The 27,119-nt window shown below is 40.9% G+C and overlaps 1 protein-coding gene across 1 annotated transcript; it reads right to left on the minus strand.

The window, feature by feature from the left end:
• Window positions 1-213: 213 nt before the first annotated feature.
• On the minus strand, window positions 214-27,119 carry gucy1a2 (guanylate cyclase 1, soluble, alpha 2). Its single transcript, XM_029517967.1, has 9 exons — window positions 26,799-27,119; window positions 20,593-20,654; window positions 19,789-19,913; window positions 17,110-18,023; window positions 8,585-8,797; window positions 7,346-7,618; window positions 6,008-6,151; window positions 1,304-1,458; window positions 214-1,075 (listed from the first exon to the last, which is right to left on the minus strand). The coding sequence occupies exons 1-9, from the start codon at window positions 27,117-27,119 to the stop codon at window positions 856-858; spliced, it is 2,427 nt and encodes an 808-aa protein (XP_029373827.1). The 3' UTR covers window positions 214-855.

The raw sequence follows: 27,119 nt of genomic DNA on the forward strand, positions 1-27,119 counted from the left end.
TGTTGCTTATATTTTGTTGTGGGTTGGAAGCAGAAAAGGCTCTAAGATCATCTTTACATTTTCAGCTTTTGCTGTCTGATGACCTTTATCTTCTTATCTGTGCCTCATTATCTCTTCCCACCCTAAGCAACTCTTGTTAGATTGACAGATGAATGTAACCAGCATCAGAATTTGGGAGTATGCCAAGTAAAGCATGACATGATTTAGGGACAATGGAAAGGAGAGGAAGCAGGGTTGAATTGCTCCTCAGCAGTGGTCTTCCTTTTATGAGCCCCCAAGATGCACGGCAGATGTCTGTGTCCCTAAAGTCCATACAGGTTTATTCCTCCGCATCTACTTTGCGAATGGAAAGTGGATTTGTTCTATTTGCGCAATTCCATTGCTAATGAGTGCAACAGTGGTTGTGTAAATGATCTCTCTCCAGGTTTTCTCCAGGAATTGTTGCCTGTATACCTCAGTGAGGGGAACATTTAGGAGAGAGAATCACTGAAGAGGGCTGGACTCCTTGAGCTGAGAAATCCAGCCAGATATTAAGTTTCATATTTAGGTTTCTTGACTAATTGCCTGATCAGTACACTTCCTCCAGCAAGTGTCCGTGTGAGACAAGCTCATTTGAACCATATTTCCCTGGCACAGGGGGGATGAAAGCGTGTTGCTCTTTTCCAACTATGAGGACAACATTGCTGTGCTTCAAGTTTGACAGGCCATCCCATACACCTGAATCTGTTTTCATTTAATACAGTTGCATATCCAAAGATCCAAGTGATCACTTCCCAGGATGCATGTTTCCCAGGTTCAAATCCAGCCTCGTATATAATGCGCGTGTATCTGTTCATTTCAGTCTGTGTATGCAACCTACAAACTTGTTTCTCTTAGAAACATGGTCCCAATGCTATAGGAGACTTTCCTCATAGAGGCCGGGGGAGCGGAGCGAGAGCTGGTCAGTGAGGCGTGACTGTGAGACGTCCCCACCTCCAGGAAGTAACATGTCCCAGGGATCTCTTTGGGAAAATTCTCAGGGAGTTCCAGTCGTGAACGAGGTACAAACGAAAAAGAACGGTCATCTTTCAGCAACCTGTTGAGAAGAGAAAAGAAGGAGAGAGAAAAAATATTATTAATGAATACTGAAAACACATGCACATATATTTCTGAACTCAAGTGATTTGCAAATAATCATTGCATGCTGCATGTCCATAAGAGGATCTTATTCCACAAAAAATAATGGGTGTATGATTTAATGCAAGACAATATCCATGCTTACATGCTTATTTGTGCGTACTGTCTGCATTCTGCAGCCACTTACTGGTAAGTTGTGGGACTAACGTTGATACACCTTGGATGGCTCCCCGATTCAAACTTGCTGGCCAGAGTCACATTGTTCCCGAACAGGCAATAACGTGGCATTTTAACCCCCACCACACCTGCCAACACTGACCCTGTGTGGATACCTATCCTTAGCTGGAAGAGAAAGGGAGGCGAGGTGGGGGGGGGGGGGGGGGGGGGTTAGTAATTAGAACCAATGTAGAGAGATTAGAGAAAAACAAGAATCTAAACAGAGCTTCATGCATATTTCTTGAAAAGACATATGCAAATGGCCCAAAAATTTAAGTTATGCAGCAGCTGTATTTATTGTGTCTTTGTGGAATTCTTTCTTGTGTTCATGCATGTTGACTGTCATCATCTCATCCTGTCTTGCTTTGAGTGACAAGAGCTCGAGGGCAATAAGTGTAACCTGTACCACAATTTAACCGACCATGTTGTCAATGTAATTGAATTACATATTCCCAACAGACTGATAGCTTTCATTCCCACAATGATTATTCTGCAACAACAAGGCCATCTTGATTCGAACAGCAAGTCTGTTGATCCGCCGGATGAAAGATGCCCTGTAGCAATCATTTAGGTTGCTGTTCTTATTATAATCTGATATCCTGCGGCAGCAGATTGTAAGCGAGGAAAATCTTAAAATGGCAAGAGTGAGAGAGAGCAATTTAACAAACAAAGATTGCTTCCATCTTCACTTAATTATATATATAGGACAGCAAAATGGTGCCCATATTATAGCTTTGCTGAAATATGAATCTATAAATGGTCTATAAAAATGCAGGAAGCATCAAAGCTATTGAGCCATCATTCCAGTTTGACCATCCCACTTCATGGCCTCTTGACCAACTATTGATTTCCTCCACTTGGGAACAAGTCATCACACATCCAGCACGTGCACACACTCAGGCGCAGAAAAACCAGAGGATCCAGGTACACATCTAATGCTTTACTTGAGCATCTCATCATCTTGGTAACCAACACCACTGTATGCATGCCAGCACACTGTGAGGTTGTCATGGCAACAGCAGATGACAGGGTAGTGAGGTAGAAAGAGCACGGAGAGACGGAAGGACAAAAGGAAAGTTACAGATGACAATGGAGAAGCATGTGGTTGGGGGGGGGAGCGATAATTAGAAGGCAAAACTTTGACATCACTGGAGGCAAGATAAAGACAACCAGAAAGAGAGAACAGGCCTGTAGGTGCACCACCGTGACCTATTTCTCTGCAAAACTGCTTACAGATGGCCGTGCACTTGTCTACCTGTCTCCACAACAGACAACCACTCACAGGAGCATACAAACAAATCTGTATGCAGCACCCACTCACCTCTTCATTTCTCTGGTCTCAAAACACAGACAGGGTAGCATTCACATACACTCTTCCCCTCCTTTTTCGCTGTGAGTCAGCATGTACAGCACATGGGTCTAAGCAATCCAATGAGCAGGCAAAGGGACGGAAAACCAATCAGAATAGAAAGTCGCTTCATGGTTTTCCATCCTGAGTTACACACTTGATTAATTCATTGGTTGTAGTTAAAAAATAAAAACTATTTGTCTAACAATTTTATACCGGCCTATACTTCTCAAATGTGATTTTTACAGCTATTCTCTATTTTATATACGGTAACTTTACAGAATAAACTACTATTTGATTGATTAATTGATTATTTAATTAATGGAAAATAAAAAATGGCTGGTTATTTACAGCACCAAAGGGTCCGCAGGTCCTTCGTATTATACTAAAATTGTCCCCTTATTTGGTTTGATAATGTATAATAACACTGAAAGCACAATTCTTGTCTTGCATGTAATCTAATAATTTGAATGCAATCCCGTCAACAGTTATTTAATCGAACTGCTATTGTGCTAAAGCAGTTTCCTTGATGCCTTCACAGCAGCATGTGAAGAACAGGATGGGAGATAATGTGCACAAAATGCACTGCAGAGCTTAAGGTGCTCAGAACTGAATTTTTTAACAGCAATAGTTTCATGCAAATGAAAAATAATGCAGTGAAGAAAGTGCAGTATAGAGGGTGCTATAGTGTGTAAAAACCATAACAACATTGGCATTGCATCCCTGATATCAACACCCATTCGCCTACTCCTAAACTCCCTCATACACACAGATGCAAAAATCATGCGACATGGCTCATACTGATGCAGAAAGATAGATGAAAACAATGTTTGTTTGTTTTTTAATGAGTTTATCTCTTGACACCTCACTCTTCTGTATATTTATCTCCATGTCCCTCGATCCTGATTTTCTCACTAAACCATCTCTGACAGCTCCCATGCTAGTTTGCATAACAAATAATGTAACATTGGCTGGGGCTGAGTGCACTTACTGACCAGGATTTATCACACTGAAGTGCTGAATATCTCTATAACTCTTCTTCATACCAACATGAAGTGAACAGAGTTAAAATTTAAAAAGGAAGAGGTCCAAGGTATAGAAAAACAAATCCAGTGGCTTTGAAGGAGAAATTAAAAGGATGGGGTTAAAGAGAGGCTGCAGAGGAAAGAGTTGGGGGTTGGGGGCAGAGAGAGAAAGTGGAAAAGTGCAAGAGAGCAGGCCAAAAATGCTTGGCAAGGCCTTTCTATTTTGAGACAAATGAGCAGTGTTGGACACGCAGCAGTTCACAGCGGAGTGTCCTGCCTGTTATTCTCTCTCAGCCGCCTTCATTTTGTCATTCTGTATGAATATTTTTAAAGAAGGCCCGATTTTATTTTATGCTTCCAAGTGCATAAAAAACAAGTTGTAAATATCTTGAAATGGCAGACCATTATGGTTTTTACCAAAAGAAACAGAAGTAGCAAAAGTGTGTTTGTCAGGGGCCAAACCAGAGCCAAAATACAACTTAGTGTATGACTTTGACTAATATTTATATCATTGTATATTAGGAGCCTGACCTGGAAATCTGTCATGGTAGAGTAAGAGGGATGGCTGATCTTCACTTGAGCCTGGACTTGAGGACAGAAAAAAAAAATGATGTCCCTTTTTTCATTCCACTAAATTAACCTGAGAGATTTAAGCTCAGTTCCCTTGGCTGTGCCTTTTCACTTCCCTCCATACTTCATCACCTTTTCTCTGGTTTGCTCAGAGCCAGTTATAGCTGTACTAACTGCTGATTGCTATGGAAATAGTAATAGCAATTGAAATCATGGGTCATGGTGTTGTCAATAATAATAAGAAGAAGGATGAGGGTTGTGGGGGTGGCTGGATTTGTAAAAATGAGCACAGAGAGAGCAGGACAGTAAGGAGAGGCACAAACTACTGAAGAGACAAAATGCTAAGTTAATAAATTCACTTTTGTGAATTATGACACAAGAATGGCATAAATGTAGACACTGTCTCAGACTTTCATGTTTCATGTTTTCATGTGTGAAGAGTAAAGGACATAAAGGACATAAGCTGGTCAAAAAGGATTTCAAGGTTTCTTACCGTAGACCAGTGTAGCACAGCACGACGAAATGACATTAAGTTGTGTGAATGTAACTATGATAGCACAAACTAAACAATGATAGTACCTGCCTAAGTTGGACTCAACACCCATAACACCAGCTGCAGAGCATCTGAGGAAAAACAGCTCTGCCTTTGAAACTTAACATACCATGTTAAGTGATTTCAGTGTCCCACGGCAATCGTACAAAATAAACAATGACAGAATAAGACAAAACAAAAGGAGCTTGTTATATTGCATGCTGTCCAGAAAGAAAATGAAGCAAATTTATGTCCAATACTGAGCATAAACTAGAAAAAAGAGTAAACCATTTGAAAACATGCTTCCTGTAACAGTATCAAGGACCCATTGGGAGGTTGTGTTATGGGAATACACTGGAAGCTCAGCGACAGCATGTCGTCATACGTCATCTTCGTGCAACAAAAATCAAGTCCAAATTTAAAAAGAGAGTCAGACTATGATCGAGCACAGCCTATACAACTGACAACCAGCACACACAGAGACACACGTCATGCGTTATTTGCCATTCATCCATCTGTCAGTTCAGCTATCAAATACTGACCATACCATAATAACACAGACCAAACAGTCTACATCCTGAATTAGTCAAGAATGTGCAAATACCTGCACAAACATATTCAGAACCAGAAAATTGCAAACTGTTAGGTATAATCAGATACATCTATTTGGATAATTTACAATTACACTGTAACAATTAGATGATTAATAATTCATTCAGAAAATTATATCGACGACTACTTTAGTAGTCAAATACCACTGTTTCCAGCTTCTCAAACATGTAGCTCTAAACGTTTTATGTCATGCATGGTAAGTGAACTAAATGTCTTTTTTAGGCTGCATTAAGGTTTAAAAATTGGTTGTTTTGGCCAGTAGGCCAAATCCAACATGCTCTCATGCACACTCTGAAGTTCAAGTTGCCAAAAATGTATTATCTACTCACCCTTTTCCCAGTCAGAAACATTTTGTGTCCAAGTTTCTGCACAACTTTCAATGTAATAAATATAGTCTTACCTCTATCTCTTGTTTTGGCGCACTAACAGTGGAGAGGCTTTACAAAAATAGGCATTAGGGTTTTTAGAGCCAGTTTCATTGAATGCTCCCAACTTGGAACTGCAGCCTGGACAGACCATTGTAACTATCAACCTTATGCCAATTCTCTGGTCATTACTGCCTGAGACACTGCATGAAAGAAAACCTACCTTGATTGGTTTCCCATCAGGGGTCAACACTTCCTCAGAAAGCTCCATCATCTTCAGAGCCATGTGTGCAATTGGCCTTGCATGACTATCGACCTTCTTGTGAAGTCCTCCTGCCACACAGTACGCATCCCCTATTGTTTCGATCTGTACGAAGAATAGAGATGGAGGGGCGGAAACGGAAATTAGTAACTGTGGTCGTGAATGTAATGCTGTTGTGTGAAACTCAGTAGCAACTGAACAACTCATGGCGTATCCAGATCATAACAAACATCGAAAGCAAATCCTTTGTGATAGAAGCACTAGAACATCTTTTTCTCTCTCTTGGTTGTTGTTATTCATTACAACTCTGACTGTACTTAGTCTAAAGTAAGACTTTGGGAGCATTTTCATAAAGCCAAATCATTCCTGGTCCCTGTCAGCCTTACAACGCCAGATATGACCATAGTAGGGAGTTTCCTTGTTGAGGAGAATTATTCCCCAAAGCCAAATAAGCTAATGTGAAAAAAAACCAAAGAGTAAGCATAATTTTTATTGGCAAGTGATGACAGATCTTGATGACATAACAGCTGACAAAAATCTGCGTAAATGTCACATGGGGTGAAAAGGAAGGGGGGAAAAAAAAGAAGCGACAAACTGTTCTCCTTAAGGCCAAACACCAGCTAAATCATTTCAACATTGACCATGACAATGGCCCCATATGAGCACCTCAGTCTCCATGCCATGTCCTCCTGTTCCTGCTTTACCTTTTATACATCACACTCCACAGATAAACACATAAATCCTTTCACGTGTGTTCAGAAAGTACATGTTGTCATCACAGGGCCTGAGGTAATGAGAAAGAGGAAAGATGATGGCAAAGGTGACAACAGAGAGAAGTAAGTGTGAAAGGGTTAAGAGAAAAAAGGGATCCGATGATTGAAGGTAAGGATGATGATGAGGAGGGGGAGGAGGAAAGACAACAGACCACAGTGACGACAGTAATGAGGCCCAAAGCCACTCTGTCAGATGGACAATATTGACACATCCTTGTTAAGCTCAGACAGACTGGCCATTAATCAGTTACTTTTTCCACAACACACTCACATACGCACACACTCTAACAAAACACTTTAAAGACCCCAAGAAATGAGGGATGGGAAACTGTCACTTCCAGGAAAACAATTACTGTTCAATAATGACCTTCTTCTGCACAGGCCATGACATTTTTTTGGCATTCCCAGGCCGCTAACACTTCTTTCTGGTTGTGACGCCATTGTTTCCCAGTCTAGACTGCCCCTGCATGCCATCTGGTATCACTGTGTGTATACAGCAAACGTGTGCATCTTTCTGTCCACTGACCTTATAGACATCCAGAATGCCACATTGGTAGTCAAAGCGTGTGTAAAGCTCGTTCAGCATGGAAATGACCTGCATGGGTGTGCACTGGGCACAAACAGCAGTAAATCCCACGATGTCTGAGAACAGCATGGTGACGTCATCAAATTTGCGCGCAGGCACTGGCTGGCCCTGCCACAGTTTCTGCGCCACATCACCTGGAAATATGGAATACAGGAGATCCACAGTTCTCCTCTTTTCCTCCTCCAGTGCCTGGTGAGTCCGTTCTAATGTGGCCTGGGGATAGGAAGGAGATTATGAGGTTTTGTTCTCTCTGCTTTGCTTTGATGTAAGCGATGCTGAAATGTGGGAGTACTGCACCAAATTAAAACTGCTGCCGTGTGTGTGACCACATTCATGTATTACTTGGATTTATCTTTCATTATGTGCATCTCCATATGCTTATTTGTGTCTGTAGGCAAGCCTCTTGATGCCAAGTCTGTCTGATGCAGTGCAATACGATTGTTTAACCAGGCCTGTCAAATAAGATACAGCTATTTATACAAGTGGCCTCAGGGAGTAGTTACAATGAGGGTGTGATGCAGTGAGCAGTTAAACAGGATCGGGTCGAGACGCAGCGACTTGCTCGAGAGTACTTTGAAAGACAAATATGAGAGCAAGTCTCAGGAGTCGTGATCTTTTAGACTGAAAGGATTTGAACAGGCAACCACTCAGTACAGCTAATGCAGTGCTTTTAATGTTAGTGACTGTTTTTGCACGTGATTTAAAACTAGAATAAACACCTACGAAATGCACTTACGCCTGCTTTGTTTTTATGTGTTTTTTAGTGTTGTGATCACAGGTTCTAACTTGCCAAGTAAACAACGAACTGTAGACATTAATGGACAGTGACCAAACCTCTTGGTATTTTGGGTTTCTGTCTCTTAACATAAATGAATTTAACAGTACAGAGATCAGCGTATGATTGGAGACGCACAAAGAGTGCATTGCTGTATGTCATGGTCGTTGGTAAAGTTGGTAAAGTTTAGTGGTAATCCCAGCACGACCGTGTCTACATTCAAAGTAGGTGAATCTCACCACTTCAAATTCACCCATGCAACAGCTGCTGCAAAAATATTTAGTTTTTATAAAATATGAAGAAGCTGTAAAGAAATAAAACATCTTGCAGGTTATTAACATTAACAAATTTTCCTCAGCTTTGTAAATGTGAACAGTCCCAGATTCAACAATCGGCCATTTTACCTTGAGTTTATCCATTCTCTTCTTGAGGCCATCCTGGGCCTTGGCCTGCTCCCCCACCAGAATAACATCCCGCGTAGCATCATGGATGGGGATGTCTGATAGGTGGAGACCCCTGCCCATCAGCTCCTCCAACTTATCAACACGCGGTGAGCCCAGAAACATCAGGGAGCAGGACTCAGGAACATGAATCATCTGACCCTTCAGCTCCATAACCTGGCAGAGCGAGCAGTCAGAAAAGTGGAATGAAAAGTCAGCACTTTTTATAGATCTCTTTTAGAAAAGGTATTTGGATATTTATATTTTATTTATATACACACACCAAATAACACAACAACTGCAGATTACTCTGATAGGGATGCTACATTGAATTTAATTTAGAGAGGCAGGATCTAATTTATTTTGTTTCACAACCTACATGGGCAGTGTGTTTAATAAAAGTGGAAGTGAAATGGGAACTACATATGGAAGAAATCCATCAAAATGTCCTTGAACAACAATTACTTGACCTGTAGTGTCATGCATATACGATCTTAGTGAAGATTAAGTATTTAAGTATTTGTACTTTTGTACTTTGTATTTTCCTCCTTATTGCGCTAATGAGTGACTCCTGATCAGACGAGCTGATCATTTGAATCAGGTGTGTTGGAGCAGGAAACATCTAAAACATCCAGGACCGGAGCTGGAGACCTCTGGACTGGACCAAACCCCTCCAGAGACTAGAGACTGGACCGGATCCCTCCACAGACCGTTTTTTTTTTTTTTTTTTTTGAGCTATAAACATGTCTGTCGCAGAATCACATCAGTGTATTGTATAATGACAATGAAGCTACTTTCCTTTCCTGTATTTTCTCAGGCATTTTTTATACTTTTACTTAAGTAATATTTTGATGAAGCTACTTTTACTTGTATTGGAGTAATATTTTACAAGGAGTATCTGTACTTTTACTGAAGTAGTGAAGTTGTGTACTCTGCCCACCTATGCTTGCTCACTAGCTTCTTGGCATTTGCTCACAAGCATACATACACGATGACAAATATGTGCGGGACCTGGTTTACACAGGTGTACGGAGCAACAACACAACACACAGAAGCGAGAGACCGGAACAAGCATCTGTGGCAGATTACCCAAAGAGATGTTGAGGAAAGACATTACTGCCCTTTTGAATATGAATCTTGGCTGTTTCATGGTGCAAACTCAGCTTGAGGCCCTGTGGATGAGCCACTGTCCTCCCACAATTCCTCTCTCCTCAGTTCTTGTCCCTTTTCCTTCCCTCTCTTAGTTTTACCAATATTTCCTTCTTGTTGTTATATTTCTCCCTCTCCTCCTCTCTGAGCTCTTCTTCTTCCTGTCCCCCACATTCCCTCCCTCTCTCTTCCTCTTTCTCCAGAGTGTCAGATAGATTATTCCGCCAGAGAGCACATTGCAGCCGTGTTTTATTTATAGCACAAGGCTCTCCTAGGTCTGCATAATGCATACAGTCTACATCTACACACACACACAGACACATAGTATCTCTCTACACAGAAAATACTGAATATATTCAGCAGGGAGACACACATACTGCCTCTGACTTCTCTGACATACATGTATATAAACACGCATGCAAACATACACACATATACAGTTTTTAATCTACAGGGTATGAGTTCAAAACACACCTATCCCCTGAAAGACGATTCAGTGTATGTATATATATATATATATATATATATATATATATGACAATATGGAGGAACATGAGCTTACTATCAAATATCTCCATGGAGACCATTAAAGGGAAGCCAGATGCAAAATGAACGACATATTCTTAAGCAGCTTGTACAAATGTACTATTCTCTGTTTGTCTCTGTATTCTCTCTCTATCGCTCACGTCTCCAAACATAAGAGTAGATTTTTTTTTTTTTTTTTATATCAGTTATATCAGTTAATGTAAAGCAGACATTTTTAAAGTAAGTTTCAAAATTTCCATTTTTCTTTCTTTCTTTTTTTCTGTTGGCCATCATTTACAATAGTGTAGCATCTGGGAACACAGTAATATGCTTCGTTTAAGTCAGACAGGGCAACATACAGGTTTGGTGGCTTCACACTTTCACCATTTCTGTTGATCCTACAAAATATTTTGATTTCAATAATAAATAATGAGAAGATTTTATTAGTCACAGAGCTTGGGAACACACAAGCACACATTCAGGTTATCATCTCTATTTGCACCATATTGAATAAAGTCCACACATTGCGTCCTGAAAACTATGCATGATTTCCTGCAGCACAAACTTGGCAAAGCAGCATTGACAGCTACAATTAGAGATTATGTATTTTTTATTATTTTTTGATTAGTTGATTTCTCATAGTAGTACAACAATGACCAGCAGGAAAGATTGTGCTGGTGATGCAACTTGCTGTTCACCTGAAAAAATTGCTCCAGTGTCTGCGTCGATCTCATTCTCTATGTTGCTCTTCCAAAACACACACAAAAACAACCTTTGTCTTTCTCTCTCTAATGCATGGATACAAACACACTAACACACACATTCGCACACCCCTGGAGGCAGCTGTGTTGGCCTAGTTGTGCGTCTCTGTTTAACTCAGCTCCTCCCCTTCTGTCTGCATCTCCATCATCACAGCGCAGAGATAGAGGAAGTGAATGAAGGAAGAACAAAACAATCATGGTTAGGAAAAAGAAATGAGCGCAGACAGATAAGAGAAACAAGGTGGGAAAGCTGGACGAAAGCAGAAAGTCAATGGAAAATTTTTTCTGATTAATATTAACACTATAGCAATTCTGAAAACCTCATGAGATGGCAAAATCTCAATAAAAACAATGTAACAAAAACTGGACTTGACTGAACTTTATGGAGGCAAATCCTTTATAAAAGGAGATAAAACACACAGCAAACTGTTCACAGATAGTTAGATTTACATTTATAACACTATATATTTGGCCATTAAAAAATTATTTGTATGGAGGGTGTATGCAGTAAAAATCAAAACGCTAAAACCCTTTATGTCTGTGGTAGCCTGTTTTTTTCTTAGAAAATCTGCAGATGGCCAGTAGATGCACAGTATTTAATGCATATTTAATCTCTTCATTGATCTGGCTTATCATTAAATTATAGGTGTGCTCACAAAAGCGTGCAGACAAAAACTATAAAGAAATAATTTTTTTACTTTTTCATTTCCTTATCACATTTCACTGAAGCCATCTTTGCATGATAATTTCACCTATTTTAAGTTCTATTGATTGATGTCCTGAAGCGTTGACACTGTCCTTTTTTCCACATGACTCATGCAAAATTTGCGTGTCGAAGCACACTTGAGGCTTGTGCTGTCTATGTGAATGTTTTTGTGGCATTTAATCGTAGGAAGTGAGCAGCAGCACACATGCTAATGTGCATTTCACAGATTACAGATCATGAAAATAATATACATATTCAGGCTACTGCCACCACAGGCAAAAGATGGATGAAAGACACATGAAATGGAGAAAGGGGAGAGGAAGAATAGAGTCAGAAAGAGAGGGGGAGGATAGTGAACACACATGGGGAGAGAAACTGGAAAGGAGGTTTGACAGAGAGACAGAGAGGTGGAGAGGAGGATAGCGGGAGGTGGAACGGACAGCTAATGGATTGTCTTTTGTGAGCAGACTCTACATGTGAACACTCATTTGCATGAACAAGTACAAGCTCCAAACAGCAATGAGTCAATGAGTCAGCCTTCCTCTCTCCCTTTCTCTCTCTCACACACAACACACACCACACACACACACACACACACACACACACACACACACACACACACACACACACACACACACACACACACACACACACACACACACACACACACACACACACACACACACACACACACACACACACACACGTACACGACTACAAATGTAGTTAATGCAGCCACAGAACAAAAAAGTAAACAGGCACACACAAACAGGGTGCAAGAAACAAGGACTTGGGGTGTTCTTGGTGCTGTTTCAGATAGAGTCAGCAGCTTAGAAGCTTAGAAGTGCTGATCTTAGATTAAAGATAAAATCACAAATGTGCAGATAATTCATTTTATTTTTCAGGCTGAGATTGTGAAATAAACACACGGTGTCATATAACAGGATCTTACATTACATATATGATATAAAGGTCTTGAGAATGCTCCAGAAATGTATGGTTTTGGCCTCCATTGGGCCCAAAGCCTGGCTACATCTTAAATAAGTTTCTGATCAATTTGGTCCACATCTTGGTTTCAAGAATCAGACTTACAACATCTCTTTCATGTTCATTACTTCATACTTCTGACCCCTCTGCCCCTCTGCCGTTCTCCCCTGTATTTTCATATGGCCGTTTTGTAAATTCTGAGTAGGTTGAGACAGAGAGGGCAGTGGTTTTCAAAGCACTCTTCACTGAACAAACAAACCTTTGGTGCAGTGATTTATCTTGAAGCAGATCAAAGGTGGCGTCAGTGTAAAGACTCCCTTTGTACTCAGCAATACAGCTGCACACATGCACATAAAAGTCAACCCTGATCAGTGGAAGACAGTAGAATTTGCTAAATATCAAGTATGGCGTTGCAGATTTCATGGTTTCTTACGCACACAAACGTTACAAAAGAAAAGAGCAGTAGTCCTGCTGAAGAGCCGCTGAGGTTAAGGCTTCATCTCTTGGTACATGTTTGGTCTAATGCTCCAGGTATGCTATTCACATAGATGTGAACTTTCAGGAGCAAAAACAAAAGCACAGAATTATCCTGGAAACGAAGCCAGAATAATGACCCCAAGAGTCTGGGAACTCTGGGACATTTACCGCAGTAGCATCACTACTGTGAGGCATGTGTTGCGATTCAGGGATTCTCTGTCTTGGTCAACTTTGATTTTTTAAGACGAAGAAATTGTCCGCCTCCATTTACATCCACAGTTTGGCCTGATGCTGAAGATTGCAAATAAGTAATTCTGTGTTTGTTCAAAATCACCTCTTAAACAAGCCATGTGATGCAACAGCTACTTTTCATGTAATTACTGTCAAGTTCAATGTATTTTTTCAACTCTGATGAATTATCCAAAAACCTGGCTACTGTATGTCAAAGGCTGCTTCACAGGTACTGACTGCTGCGAGGGAAGTGTAGTGTGAAGGAAACAGGATGAATGAGATGATGCGCTGGTGGGAGGAGGATCTTTGACAGCACTTTGTGCACATTCCCTGATGTGCTGACCACAGCATTCACAACAAGCAGACAGAGAAGCAATCTGACCTTTTCAGTCAGTCTCTGGATGTCTACTGCCCGGCTCATTTCCCTGGACGATGTCAAACTGAAAATCCTTTACAGGCCTCTCAAATGCGCACACACACACACACACACTGGGCTGCACAGGGGGGTGTGGCCTCTTTACCTTGGTCTGTCACCTTCTCTTGGTGCCCTTTCTTTTGAAAATGTCAGCCTGTCCTTTTCTTTTTTTTTCTCTCTTGTCTGCTTCTCTGCCCAGGTGATACAAAACTCATATGCCCAGAAAAAAAACAACAACAACAACAACACAATGTCCGCCAACCCTGGTCCACAAGCACATGCTGCAACACAGGCCTTTGAAGAGTTTAGAGCTTAGAGGCAGCGTCTAACTTTAACTTCAGGCATGATCACAGCTGTCACACACAAAATGGAACAGCAAAAGGCAGCAATACTGACTCAGGGAAAACAGCGTGAATGTGCTGAAATACCTTTTAGACCAGTGGGCAGCAGATGACACATGATTTTGAAGTCATTGACCAGGAAAAAGATACCTCAGCAAACCCACAACACACACACGACTCGACTTCCTGTCAGTAACATTGCCAATATAAGACAGTTAGAAACCAATAGAACTAAAATCTTATGAATGTTTTATTTAAAATAATTAAATAAAAACAACTCTATGGTTCTTGACAGTTAAGGGAGATGAAGACGCATACACACGCACACATACAAGAGTGAGGCAACAATCAATATAATCATAAAAGTTGTATATTTAAATAAGAAACTCTGTTTTACTACTTTTACTATCTTCAACAAAAACACAAAAATGTTAAAATATAATGGTAGAGCTACCATCAGCATGTGTAACAGGAAAACAAAAACAAATGTGGGAATGTGTTAGAGAACAAATAGGATTTGTGAGGAAAAAACAGATGTTGATAAGCAACAGAGTGGAAAAATATTATACATTTATGAGAGACACTGGCTGCAACGAGATAAAAGCAGAAAAGGAGGTGGACTGTGGGGTTAGTCAGGGTCAGACTGTGAGAAGGGGAAGCATGTGGCGATTGCTGTGCAATATTTCATAGACCTGCTTACATGTGTGGGGGATCTATGAACTATACATAGTTGTGTTTTGTTGTAAGCTATGAAAAAACAAACAAACAAACAAACAAACAAAAAATCTGTTTGGCTAATGCAAAACCAAAGTTAAATCTTTTTTCATCAGAGAAGCCCGACTGAACGAATCCTGGGGTGCTCAGTCAAATAAACATTTTCTCACTGCTCAAAATTCACACTTTGTGTCAGACTGAGTAAAGTTTCTCAACCACGGGCAAAGTAATTGGCACGCAACTGAATATGTTTGGATTTAGGACTCTTGTTCAAATCAGAGATTTAAATATATCCTTTGATGCAGGGGAAATTATAGCAGACAATATGTTACCAATGCAAATTGTATTGGTAGTGCAGTACGACAAGGAAAAAATGGCAGGTTTTCACCTTTGGCAACAAACCTGTGGTGAATTTGTGAACAATGAAAAGGATATCATTTTGCCCTTTGGACAGGCCGTCTCTGTATTTTGTAAGGCAGTTTGTTATGCTCCGCTGTGACTGGCACAGCTGTTTAGGGAGTGTGGGACAAGTAAGTAACTTGCTGAGAGGATACTGATTTAGCATCATACCCTCTAATACCATTTCTATTCACTCACACTTGTGTTCACAGTCCTGCCTTGGCTGCATGACCGAAAATAGCAGGTAAGCATAGAAAGATGCTGCACTGCGCTGTCTTCATTTTAACAGCTCTCTTTCTCTCATTGCACAGAGAACTTGCCAAAGCTAGACAAGATACCTATGAGATAATGCATGATATGAAAATGTCTTTTTGCCCTGTACGATGCAGTTCCTCAATAAAGCTATAGTCAAGGGTCAGTTGGTACAGAGCAAATGTTATCATAAAATTGGAAAAATCTTGTGGTGAAGAAAAGAATGCGCATCTTTTGGAATCGCTTTTATGCGTACGAGGAAGGACTTTTTCAGTTCAAACACACTTTTTTTAGTGCTATTTTGTATTTAAACACTTGAGCATACGAATACAAATATACAGAGCAGAGAACCCCGCCTGTGCTGATCGTTCTCCAGGCTGCCAGTTCTGTTTAGCATCAGGATGTTTGGCGCTGTCACTGACAGCCTGCGGAGACCATCCAATCAATAAAGAACTGGATACAGCATAAAACTTCCAATTGATTAATTGTTTCTATCAAATTAAAACCAATTCAGACCTCACTCCTTTCCTGGCTAGTGGGTGTGATGTAACATGTAGGTTGTCACAAATACAGAGCCCAGTAATAAAATGTTTGGTTTTCATTATAGATGGCACAAACAAACTTAAAAGACAATCACACTGAGTGCCTCCCTAAAAGTCAGTGAGGAAATAACTGATTCACCTTCACCAACCTTCGGCACTACACTCTGTCATGACATTCACTCTCCTGCCAATAATACAATGGAAACTAGTGTGTTAGCATGTAATGGTGACATTTGAAACAAAGAATGAAGCGCTGCAAGGGTTCATTTGATAACAGAACGAACAGTGATGATAACATGTTTAAGGTGATCTTTGATGACAGAGGAAATATATTAGGTGTGAAAATGGAGCAGTGCTAGCACAAAGTATCACTCAGTTAAAAGTGCAATAGAAAATTGTGTATTTTACTATGTCTGTGTGTATTCTCTATCATCCAGGTCATAGTCATATTCGGCCATCATTGACTCGAACACAACTGGACTTTGGACTGGTTTGTCAAAGACGTTTCGCCTCTTAATCTCAGGGGCTTCATCAGTTTGGAACGCATCGGCCTGACTAGTCCTCACTCGCCTGACAAACAGCAGAGTTGGACCCAGGTATTTAACCTCTGCGGGAAGGACTTTATTATGTAATTTTCTATTTTACTACGAATCTACCATATTTTTAATTTCATTATCATTGATCATATAATGTGACCAAGGCCAACACACAAAATGGTGCAATTACCAAAACTTGTTAGGTGGCCAGCACACTATTGGGTGGCTGGATCGCTTTGGAAACAGAGGGCACCGCTATGAATGCCCTCCAACAGAGACGACAGCTGTCTATTCACAGTGCAGCCAAATGGTAGGATAGCACCTCATACAAACCATTGCTTTTCTAGTTTAATCTAGCCCTTATATCCAATATAAGGATATATTAATACAATAATTCTACATGGTAAGTACCATGAGTTTAAACGATGATGTGATCTGCGATTTTTGACATTACCTTCTCCTTGGTGCCAGCCTGTGTGGTATCGGCCCTGGTGCGGATGGTAAATGGGGATGCAAGCCTCAACAGGATGCCCTGAAAAGAAGGCTCCATCTTGGGTGAGACAATCTCAAAACAGTCCCTGAACGAGAGGCTCCGGTGAGGCTCCATGCGCGTCTGTCTCCTCAGTCCTTCTCCAAGCTGCAGAAGCTCCATCCGAGGCCCCAGGACAAGGTGGAAAGGAAAGGCTCGGCAAAACGTGGCCAAGCCAATGCGCAGATCACTGGGGTTGGTGGAAAGTGAGAGTGGGGGCCTTTTGGAACTCGCTGAAGCAGTATTTGGAAGAGAAGACAGGGAAGGAGCGCATGTCTCCTGGATTTGGAAGGACAGGCAAATGGCAGGAATGGAGGTTAGGAAAGGAGAGGGAGGAGACGGGGACGAGGACGGTGACGGTGAGGCATTGGGGGATGCAGTTGGAGTTGCGGATGTGGAGTCACCGTCTGTGTGTTCCGTATCTTCGTTGGGTAATAAGGGAGTTAGAGGTGGAACCTCTTCCACCTCAACTTCTGAATGAAAGATACGCCTGGCAACAGCTCTGATCAACCCCGGCATAACCAATCCAACAACAGGAGCGGGATTAAAGCAATGAAGAAGTAATACTTTCCCTCTTCCATTTTCTCCACTTTCTCCAACTCTGTCCAATTTTCTTCTTCCTTTCCCTTCCTCATGGGGATCCTTGCACTGGAAAGAAGGGCTCTCAGATGAGGCGCGGCGGCCTGTGGAGGTGCGAATATGTTCCAAAATGGCATCAAAGCCATTGAAGAAGTCCTGGAGGTTTCCACCTACAGCCCGAAGCACTCGTTCATTTTCTTCAAAGCAGAGGCCAAAGAACTCCTCACCAAAATGCTCCCGCAGCTCGCAGAATGGGACTCCTAGGAGGGAGGAGATGAAAAACAGAATTGCTCTCGATTGAGGACACACATAATATATCAACATCACAGATATAGATACACACCAAACTGTATTATTTCATATGCACAAATATGCACTTGAACATTTGATGCACATATTGTCTTGTTATAGCTACATTGTTGAATGTAACTCAAAGCTACCTCAGCATCAAGATTTAAAATATGCAAAAATAAACAGAAAATCAAAGTAATCCAACATCAAAGCCTTGCTATAATAACAAATATAAATAACAATAGATAAAATAATCATGTGACATGCCCACTGACTGAATGATCAAAAAACAGATAAGCTTAAAGGATTTCAGCAAAACTGAAACTGAGACCCGAACTAAAAAAACATGACATCCAAAAACAACTAAACCAGAACAATCCCAAAATGTGCTTGAACATCACAGGTAACAACAATGCCTGTCCAAAACTGAAGTGAACTCTTGAAGATTAGCGTATCATAGCAAGTTGTATTTACATCCGCATGCACAAGGACGACATGGAGCAAAAGATAGTGACAGTCAGACGGATGTGTAATGAGCAGTGACATTGGGATGTTGTTTGTTTTTTTTTTTTTTTTTTTTGGGGGGGGGGCGTCACATGACATTGATCAGCATTGTGAGGACCTAAAACAGGAGCTCGGAGCAGGACTTCGGTCATACAAACTGAGAGGATTCAGTTTCGGATGGTTAGGCACACATAGCATCTTTGGCTCAGAGGCCACCTGGAGGCTTCCCTGCAGATGTATTTCAGGCATGTCCAACTGGGGGGAGATCCCAGGGCTGATCCAGAACATGCTTCAGGAATTATCTATCACATCTGTCCAGGAAACAACTTCGAGATCCCCCAGGAAGAGCTAGAAGACTTCGCTGGGGGAAATGATGTCTGCTTCCATGATTAGCACCTAGATAAGCAGCATAAAATGGACGGATGAATGGATACACTGCACCAAGTCAGCTCCACTTTACTCATAACCGTCTGTCCCAGTTGTTGATTGTGTAACAAGCTGCAAAAAGAGAGGCTATAATTATACATACACTGCTTCCACCAATTGAATCAACGGCATACCACAAATTCGATCTTGGCTTTTATTTATTCAACTGTGTTTTTTTTTTTTTTGTGCGTGTGGTATCTTTTAGTCAAAGCAGTGGTGGTATCTCTGCACAACAAAAACACAGGACAGTTGAGGAGGACTAGAATAAGCTGAAAGATTACAGAGTTTTTGATGGTCCAGAAGTTGTACTGTGACTCACCAGGACAGTGTATTTGTGAAAGGTTTTTTTCACATTCATATTCATTGAGACAGTAAAATCCTCCAGAGTGAGTCATCCAGTGTGTGTGTGCGTCTAAATTATTATATATTTGTGTGTACATTCACACTAGCTAGGCCGTGAAACTGTATCTCTCATTTTCTTTTGTCTGAAATGTGTTTTAGAGGTGTTGCCTCTAGTGGGTGGTCCTGTGTGTATGTGTGCAGGAGAGTCAACACACACACATATATACAAACACTCCTAAAACTGAAAGATACACGTAGTGCGGAAAAGAAAAATGATCCTGGAATGTAGTAAAACAAAAGGTACAATCGAAACAAAGCAGTGGCAAAAACAACTCAGGCAGAATCAAAATGACAAAGCGTATATCCACACACACATTGAGGTAGATAGGTAGATCAGTTGGTAGGTTTTTACCCCGCTCTCATGTTAATATGCATACATCCTACTTTACTGCACATACTCACCCAGGATGGTGGCCATGTACTGTAGGATTTGCAGGACATCCTCCTCTGAACCAGAATTCTCCAGAAATGGACACTTCTCCTCTCTCTTCTCTCGTCGCCTCTCCTCACTGCCATCTTCCTGACACCTGTTAAAGGCACACACACAGGACAGGCCATGCTTAGCCATGAGATCAGCAAAAAAGTGAATATAACAAGGTGGTCAAAAGCAAATAACAGGGTGAACATACATGAGGTACCATGGGCTTTTTCTTTTGTTTGAGGTGTTTTATGCCAATAGCCATTCAATTGCATAACACTTCACTCCAAACTGTGTTGTCAGCAGGACTTATTTTTTCTGATTAGGGTGACCTGACACTTGGATCGGCCTGTGCAGGTTCATGTTTGGCAGTCACTTAGATGATCCACAGGAAAAATGGGAAATATGTGAGAAGGTCTTCTCAACAGTGGTGATGAAGAAAGGGGCAATCAAAGCTCTCATACTTCTCCATGCAGATTTATTATTCACACATTTGTTCTACAGAGGGAATATTGTTTGTTCCCAGGTTGGGAAAAAAATGATACTGTATCTCAGAATAATGTTGGTTTTAGTACTCATATCAGCATTTTTGAAGTATCATTTCATACAAGTCTCATCCACAAAGAGACAAACATAAACTAGTGTAATAAAGTCCAATCTGCATGTGTGACGACGGGGATGCCAAGACGGGACTGCAGGTGGACAGCCAGACACTGACAGAGCAGCTGAAGAAGGAGATTTATAAACGAGAACAAGGACAAGACAGCAGGTGAAGAAGACAGTCTTACCTGATCTCTTGCTGTCTGTAGAATTGTAGAGTTCGCTGTAGAGCCTCCTGAACAGTCTGTGTCTGTAAAAAGGCACAGCAGCATTAGACGAGTACACGTGTATGTGTGTGAATGTGCACTCATTGTGCATTGATATGCATACAATAATACATTTATTCACAGAAGGGGAATCGCTGCCATCAGATCAGTGTTCACGAGTGTTCACATTTCTAAATCAATGGCATACAGTATATATTTGTTTATGGAGACCATAATTGTTGCTGCGAAGGCTTAAGAGAGCAGGTCACACATCGAAGCAGAATGACGACCCTGTCAGTACGAGCTTCCATTTAGTCGATTCAGTGTCACAGTCCTGGTATTGCAAATGCAGCCTCACGGTCGCACTGTTAGGTCCTAATGGGACACTTGAATAGAACATAGCCATCTGTTACTAATAACCCCCCCATGCTTTTCCTGCTATGACACGTAAAATGTTGCTCATAAAAAGGTTTGTCTTTAAAGCCCCTTGAATTTGGATAAGAAGTAGAACATATTAAAAAATTTACACAATCCGTTTTCAAATTTCCTCTCATCTAAGTTGGTTTCATAGTATTTTTTCGTATCATTAATTTCTTTTGCGATTTCATTTTTATACTTCCAACTTTCAAATGTTTAAAAAAAAAAATGCAAATGTAGCAATAATTATTATTATTTCAAAAGTACCAACATAAAAATGTGTGTGTCTGCATGGGGATATATGGAGTCAGTTGATTTTGCATTACTGACCGTCTAAGCTTGAGAGGGTGGGTCCAATGTGATTATCTGTGATGTAGCTCAAATTCTGGGCTGTAGTTTCATCATTAGTACACAGTGTGCCAGCTGGAGAGGTCACTTTGAGGCCTCTGCTCATTCTGGACAGATACAGGAGGTAGTGTGTGTGTGTGTGTGTGTGTGTGTAGAGACAGTGAACAAGTAAAACACATTGTAGAGCAAAAAAAAAATAAAAAAATGAGCCAAGGAGGTGAGAGAAAGACTGTAGGTGTATAGTCTTTCTGATGAAAAATATTTTGTCTTTTAGCTACATAGAACCACACATCAACTCAGAACCGACATGACCAGGATGAGATTTTTACTCACGCAGCTGTGTATAGCTGATATCTGAAAAAAACTAACAAACAAACAAACAAACAGCCCACAGTTTTTCCAGCTACTTGTGAGAGAAAACACTCAGGACTTGTGTGGTTGGTTTGGACTAGCATGGTTGTACCAATATCTACAGTACGTGTGCGCTCACATGCTCCAGTGATATTTTCTCATCAATGTCCCCGCTAACTGCATCCTTGATTCAGCTACTCATTTACCATCGAGCATGCATTGTAGTATGTGCACAGAAAACTGTACAGCTGAACCAAACAGATACACACACACACACACACACACATGCGCAAACACACTGTACACATAGATCATCATTAGTCTGCATTGTTACAATTGCTGGCATGTTTACTGTACACACAACTCGAGCCACTCACACATTAATCTCCTGCTGTTGTACATTCAGCAGACCTGGTGGTGGGATATGGGATAAGATTTTAGAGCACACATCATATCCTATCATACTAGTAAATTAAACATATTTGAGCGGAATTCAAAAAATAACCTGTAATCTGTGTAAAGGCAGTTTGTAGATTGGTGAGAAGTGGTAGTGGAAAGATCTTCCAAAAAAAAAACAAAAGATTCAACCAGGAGAATAAACTCTCAAGTTGTCTCCTTACGAGACATACTCACACTTTACTTTATGTCTATCCGGTCTTTTTTGTGTTCCTACTGTATTGTCTTAATCCAAATCACTCTCTCTCTTCTATTGGCTCATTTACTTTTCGGTGGGAGGGAAAATGAATTTCCCCAATAGTTTGTTGCTGCATAATGCTTTCTTTCTATGCGAGGCTCAGTTATACTTTTCGCTTGGTGACGCCGCCTTTCTTTGTGACTTATTCCCTCCACACACACAGAACACACAGATACACCCACACACACTAAGCAGTTGATCAGCACTTTATATCCTCTTCTTATTGCATCTTCCTCCTCCAAATTTCTATTAGCATGAACTGGTTTGGTCTTTGGCAGCAGAGAAAGAGGTGCTGCTGCTTCAGCACAGTTGGAAACCTTCCACTGCTACTAAAGAAAATAGAAAGTCATTCACCAGATGAGATCCTGCGAGATAAATCCCAGCATGAGACACATCAGGTGCCCCTGTCTGAGAGTAGGCAAGTAATAAAGCAGGTGCAGAGAAAGCAGTTGCTGTTGCATTGAGTTTTGTATGGGTATAATGCAGCCAGCGTGCTGGACATGGCAGGGGTAAATATTTGGCCTTGAGTGGGTTTAATGTTTAATTATATCCAGCAGTTAATCCATGCAAAGGCTGAATGCATTTGATATCAATCATTCTTGGCAAAAATGAATGTAAATTCTGGCTAGATATAGAGGAATTTAAATATTTTTAAATTTAGCGAAGTGATTAAGGATATCCTTGTTCCACTTAGATCATTTAGAGCGGCTACGCACACCGTACTGTAGTACAGACTGATTTAGCTACTCATAAAATCTTTCTCATTAGCTGCGTTGAAGATGGTATAGATACATCATAGCAAAATGGAGGAAAATGTTTATCTTTCTTATTTAAATCAATTCTCCTCAGTTACAGGCACAGGACAATATATATTCCTGTGTATTTATCGTTTGAGTTGTTTGAAATTGACATATTACTTGTCGAAAAATTTTGAACACTAAAAATTTTCCATTTGTTACTGAACTTTTCATAGTGTAATGTAACTGTGTTTATGAAATTGAGGCTGAAAAAAAAAAAGAGAATTATTTATTCTAACTCTGTCTTTTTACGAAGAGAGGGTTTGTGAGTTGTCAACTGAGGTTATTCACCTCTGCTGACACCTCTGTTATGAGATTATTCACCGGACCTGAACTGCTGAAAATCCCAAAAGTTGGCCAGTCAAGTCAAGAATGACTGGAGACATCATCACCTGCTGCAACATCCATTAGCATGTTGACACTGATGAGTACTTCACGAGCACTACTGCTACTAAAAATAATACGATGCATTTTATTTGTATGGCACTTTATCAAATACTAAAAGCTTTTTACAATAAATAAGCAGTCACTGATACACAAGAGCTCTGTATTCATGATCACACAAATTTGTACACCAGGTTTTGAACCTGTATTTTATGCTGTTGTGACTTTGATTATGTTGACAGACTGACAAAGTATTCAAAACTGCCTCTGTGGTATTCACCTCTAACCATTAGAGGGTATGGAGCACAACGTGTTCTTTCACCATTTCAAGAAACTTGACCCATTTATGGATCACACAAAGAATATATTCACAGACACACAGCAAATGTCAACTGGTAAATTCTATATCCACCTAAAAGAAATCTACGCTTTAAAAATTCTTGATGGGAAAGATGAAAGTGGATTTACAGACATTAGCACACACAACTGTTCCACCCTTTTACAATTTGTGGCCAGCAGTCTGGCCCTTTTGATCAGCATCATGGTTCGCTAAGCTAATGGTCAGCTTCTATGTGTCGACACAAAACTGAGAGAGAAATGAATGTTTGCATACGTGTGTATTGTTGCTTCTGGGTCAGTGTGGTCAGAGTGAAGATAACCACAGAGAGCAAGCTCTGTTCTCTCTGTCATGGTCCATTGCAGTCAACAACAGGCAACTGCACGCAGTCACAGTGTGTGTGTGTGTGTGTGTATGACAGAGAAAGAGAAAAAGAGAACAAAAAACAGAAATAAATGTCAAAGAAAGAAAAATGTGATTGTGACACCACATTGCGACAAATCTGCTGGGTATCATCACACCTCAACGCTCATATTACACTTCTACCTCATCATAAACTCACACAATCCTATTCCACCAAATCATACCCAAATATACAATACCACACACTTGGATATACATCCTAATGATACAGATGTGAGATAAACCCACATACATGCAAACCACTGACACACTTCACACCCGTTACTACTGTAATGCCCGAAGGCAGATCCTCAGTAACTGTGCTTGTGTGTGTGAGTTTATCAATCTTTAGCACACACTTTCATGTTCAACAAGTCTCCTCACGCAGACACACACACACTTATTACATTGTCCTCGAGTTCGTGTAGCAGTCACACTATCTCCCATCGGTGAACCTAATGACTCAACCTGACTGCCAACTTCACAGTGCCTGAGAAATGTACTTCTATATCTATCTATATGGCAGTCATTTTGATGGAAGAAGCATTAATGTGTCGAAACACTGTAAAAGGACCTTAGACATTAACCCTTTCCATGTCCTGACCAAAGCACATCACCATAATGGCTGTTCCGGTGTTATATTTAAAATATAGATATATATTTATGCCCAGCTGATAATATAATTGCACTTACAGGCAAACAAATAAATGCTTTCACAAATGCATACATGCATCCATAGTATTACTCACATGTAAATGCTGGATATTATCATTATCGAATGTGACACTGACCTGTCTTTAAGTGTTGCCTCTACCATATCTCCTCACAGATCTATTGCAAACCACAGCCCATATAGAGCTGCAGCCCAGAAATTAGGTTGCTGCTAACTGGCCCTTTCCAAAATACATTAACTTCACACTTTTCGTCATCCGATTTCATTGTTTGTAAGGTTCTGTCTGTGCAGGCCCCTCCGAGAATCATCACCTTTGAGTGGACAGTTTAGTGAATGCCTGTCGCTGGGGTCTTCAACTCACAACTTGCATTTCTCATCCATCCCAGGGGAGGCTGGGTACTGTGTTCAAAGTCCCCGTTAAAGAAGCGTCAGTCAGGAGTTGTAGTCTCAAAGTCATCACTGCCCCACTGAGGCAGCAATATTAGCCTTTAGGGCTTGGTTGGCCCAGTTGGCCCAGTTTATAAGAAAGATTTCTTTTTTGACAAAGATCATGTGACTTACATGCAACTAAAGTTCCCGTTCAGTATTGCTGAGCACATATCCCTGTTTCAAAAGATCACATTTTTACATATTTGACTTCTTCATGCTCTGGCCAAAAGTTTGGGCTAAACAAGGTGAGCTCTTTAACATCACTGGTTGTCACATAACGTCAGGATTTTAAAACATTAGTTCACTAAGTTGCATTTCTTCATTTGAAGCCAGCAAAGCCGCATGTCTTAATTCCAGTTTATATTTAGATTTTTTTTACTGCAATGACTGAATTCCTAATTTTAGGACAAGCTACTTGACCTCTCTAACATGTAAACAATTATTTTATAAAAGTAAAAATGGATGATGTGGGATCTTGTCTTTACGATACTTCCAATTGTAATTCACCTTGATATAATTTAATTAGGCTCCTGCTTTAAGAAGATGGTGTGATTGATTGATTAATGTGAAATTTCACATTCCACCTCATTTGTATTTTGTCCATGTCTTGTCTGTCTGCTTCCTAATATATCTCATTGTTAAGCAGGGACCACATTACGGGAGATGCAATCAAATTTCAACTATGCAATAGCAAATGCCCTAATCACACGCCATCTATCACAATTGTACTCAGTTCTAATAGCTGCTATATTACATTACAGCCAGTAATACAACTGAGACACGGATTGAACAGAGACACACAAACACAGTAACAGGCTCATTCGTCACACTCCTCTCATCATTACATATCCACATACATGGCATGGGTATCGCTCTCTTCCTCACAACAGCATGCCTATTATACAATCTACCAGATGATTCAGGCTCTGAGGTGAAGGATGGAAAGAGTTTTTTTTAAACACACACCTCACACATGCCAGTTCATAATAAGAGACTTAGTCTGAGATTTTGATGAACGACTGTGGTGCCATATTTGCCCCTTCCCATGGTGTCAAATGTTTCCCCTCTGAACTCTGGAAATACCTTGAGCCTGTTTATTCTGAGTAAGATCTGAACACCAACAGTCATTGATTTGGTTAATAATGCCAACCTCTAATTGTCCATAATATGACAGGTAATCAATAACTTAAACATTTAAACAACACATTCAGCAGCCTCAAACTGCCTGAAATCTGACTGAATATTTTCAGACTAGGTGTCTCTATGAATCCAACACTACAACTTTGCTCAGGAATAATAAAAAATCCTGTATCTTGTGTCAGATTGCAGCTCTAAAGACACAAGCTGCAGTCTTACCGTGGGCGAGGTTAGCCTCCTCAGGCTTTCTCCCAGCGAGTCCAGGTTCACCCGTCTCCTCCGGGTCACCCTCTTGTGGGGTCCGACGGGTCCTTGGCGCTCCTCGCCCGCCGGGCACGCCGACCGGTCGGTGAGGCTGCGGCCGTTCCAGAGCAGCGCTCTGTGGGAGGAGGGGAAGGAGGAGAAGGGGCAGCCGCGGGTCTCCTCCGCCGGCTCCGAGCCCCCGTCCCCTACGTCTCCCCCGGGGCTCTCCAGCCCGCAGTCCGAGCCCACGGAGCTGCTGAACGACTCCGAGGAGATCTTGCGCGACGACGAGGACAT

Source organism: Echeneis naucrates, chromosome 13 (genome assembly GCF_900963305.1).
Source record: "Echeneis naucrates chromosome 13, fEcheNa1.1, whole genome shotgun sequence".
Lineage (NCBI taxonomy): Eukaryota > Metazoa > Chordata > Actinopteri > Carangiformes > Echeneidae > Echeneis > Echeneis naucrates.

Bases quoted from the DNA above. Each gene is read 5' to 3' on its own strand.
- gucy1a2 (XM_029517967.1), bottom strand. From the start codon at position 27,119: ATGTCCTCGTCGTCGCGCAAGATCTCCTCGGAGTCGTTCAGCAGCTCC. The intron at 19,914-20,592 runs GTAAGACTGTCT...TGCCTTTAACAG, and splicing joins TACAGACAGCAAGAGATCAG to GTGTCAGGAAGATGGCAGTG. The intron at 18,024-19,788 runs GTGAGTATGTGC...CCTCCCTCCTAG, and splicing joins GTACATGGCCACCATCCTGG to GAGTCCCATTCTGCGAGCTG.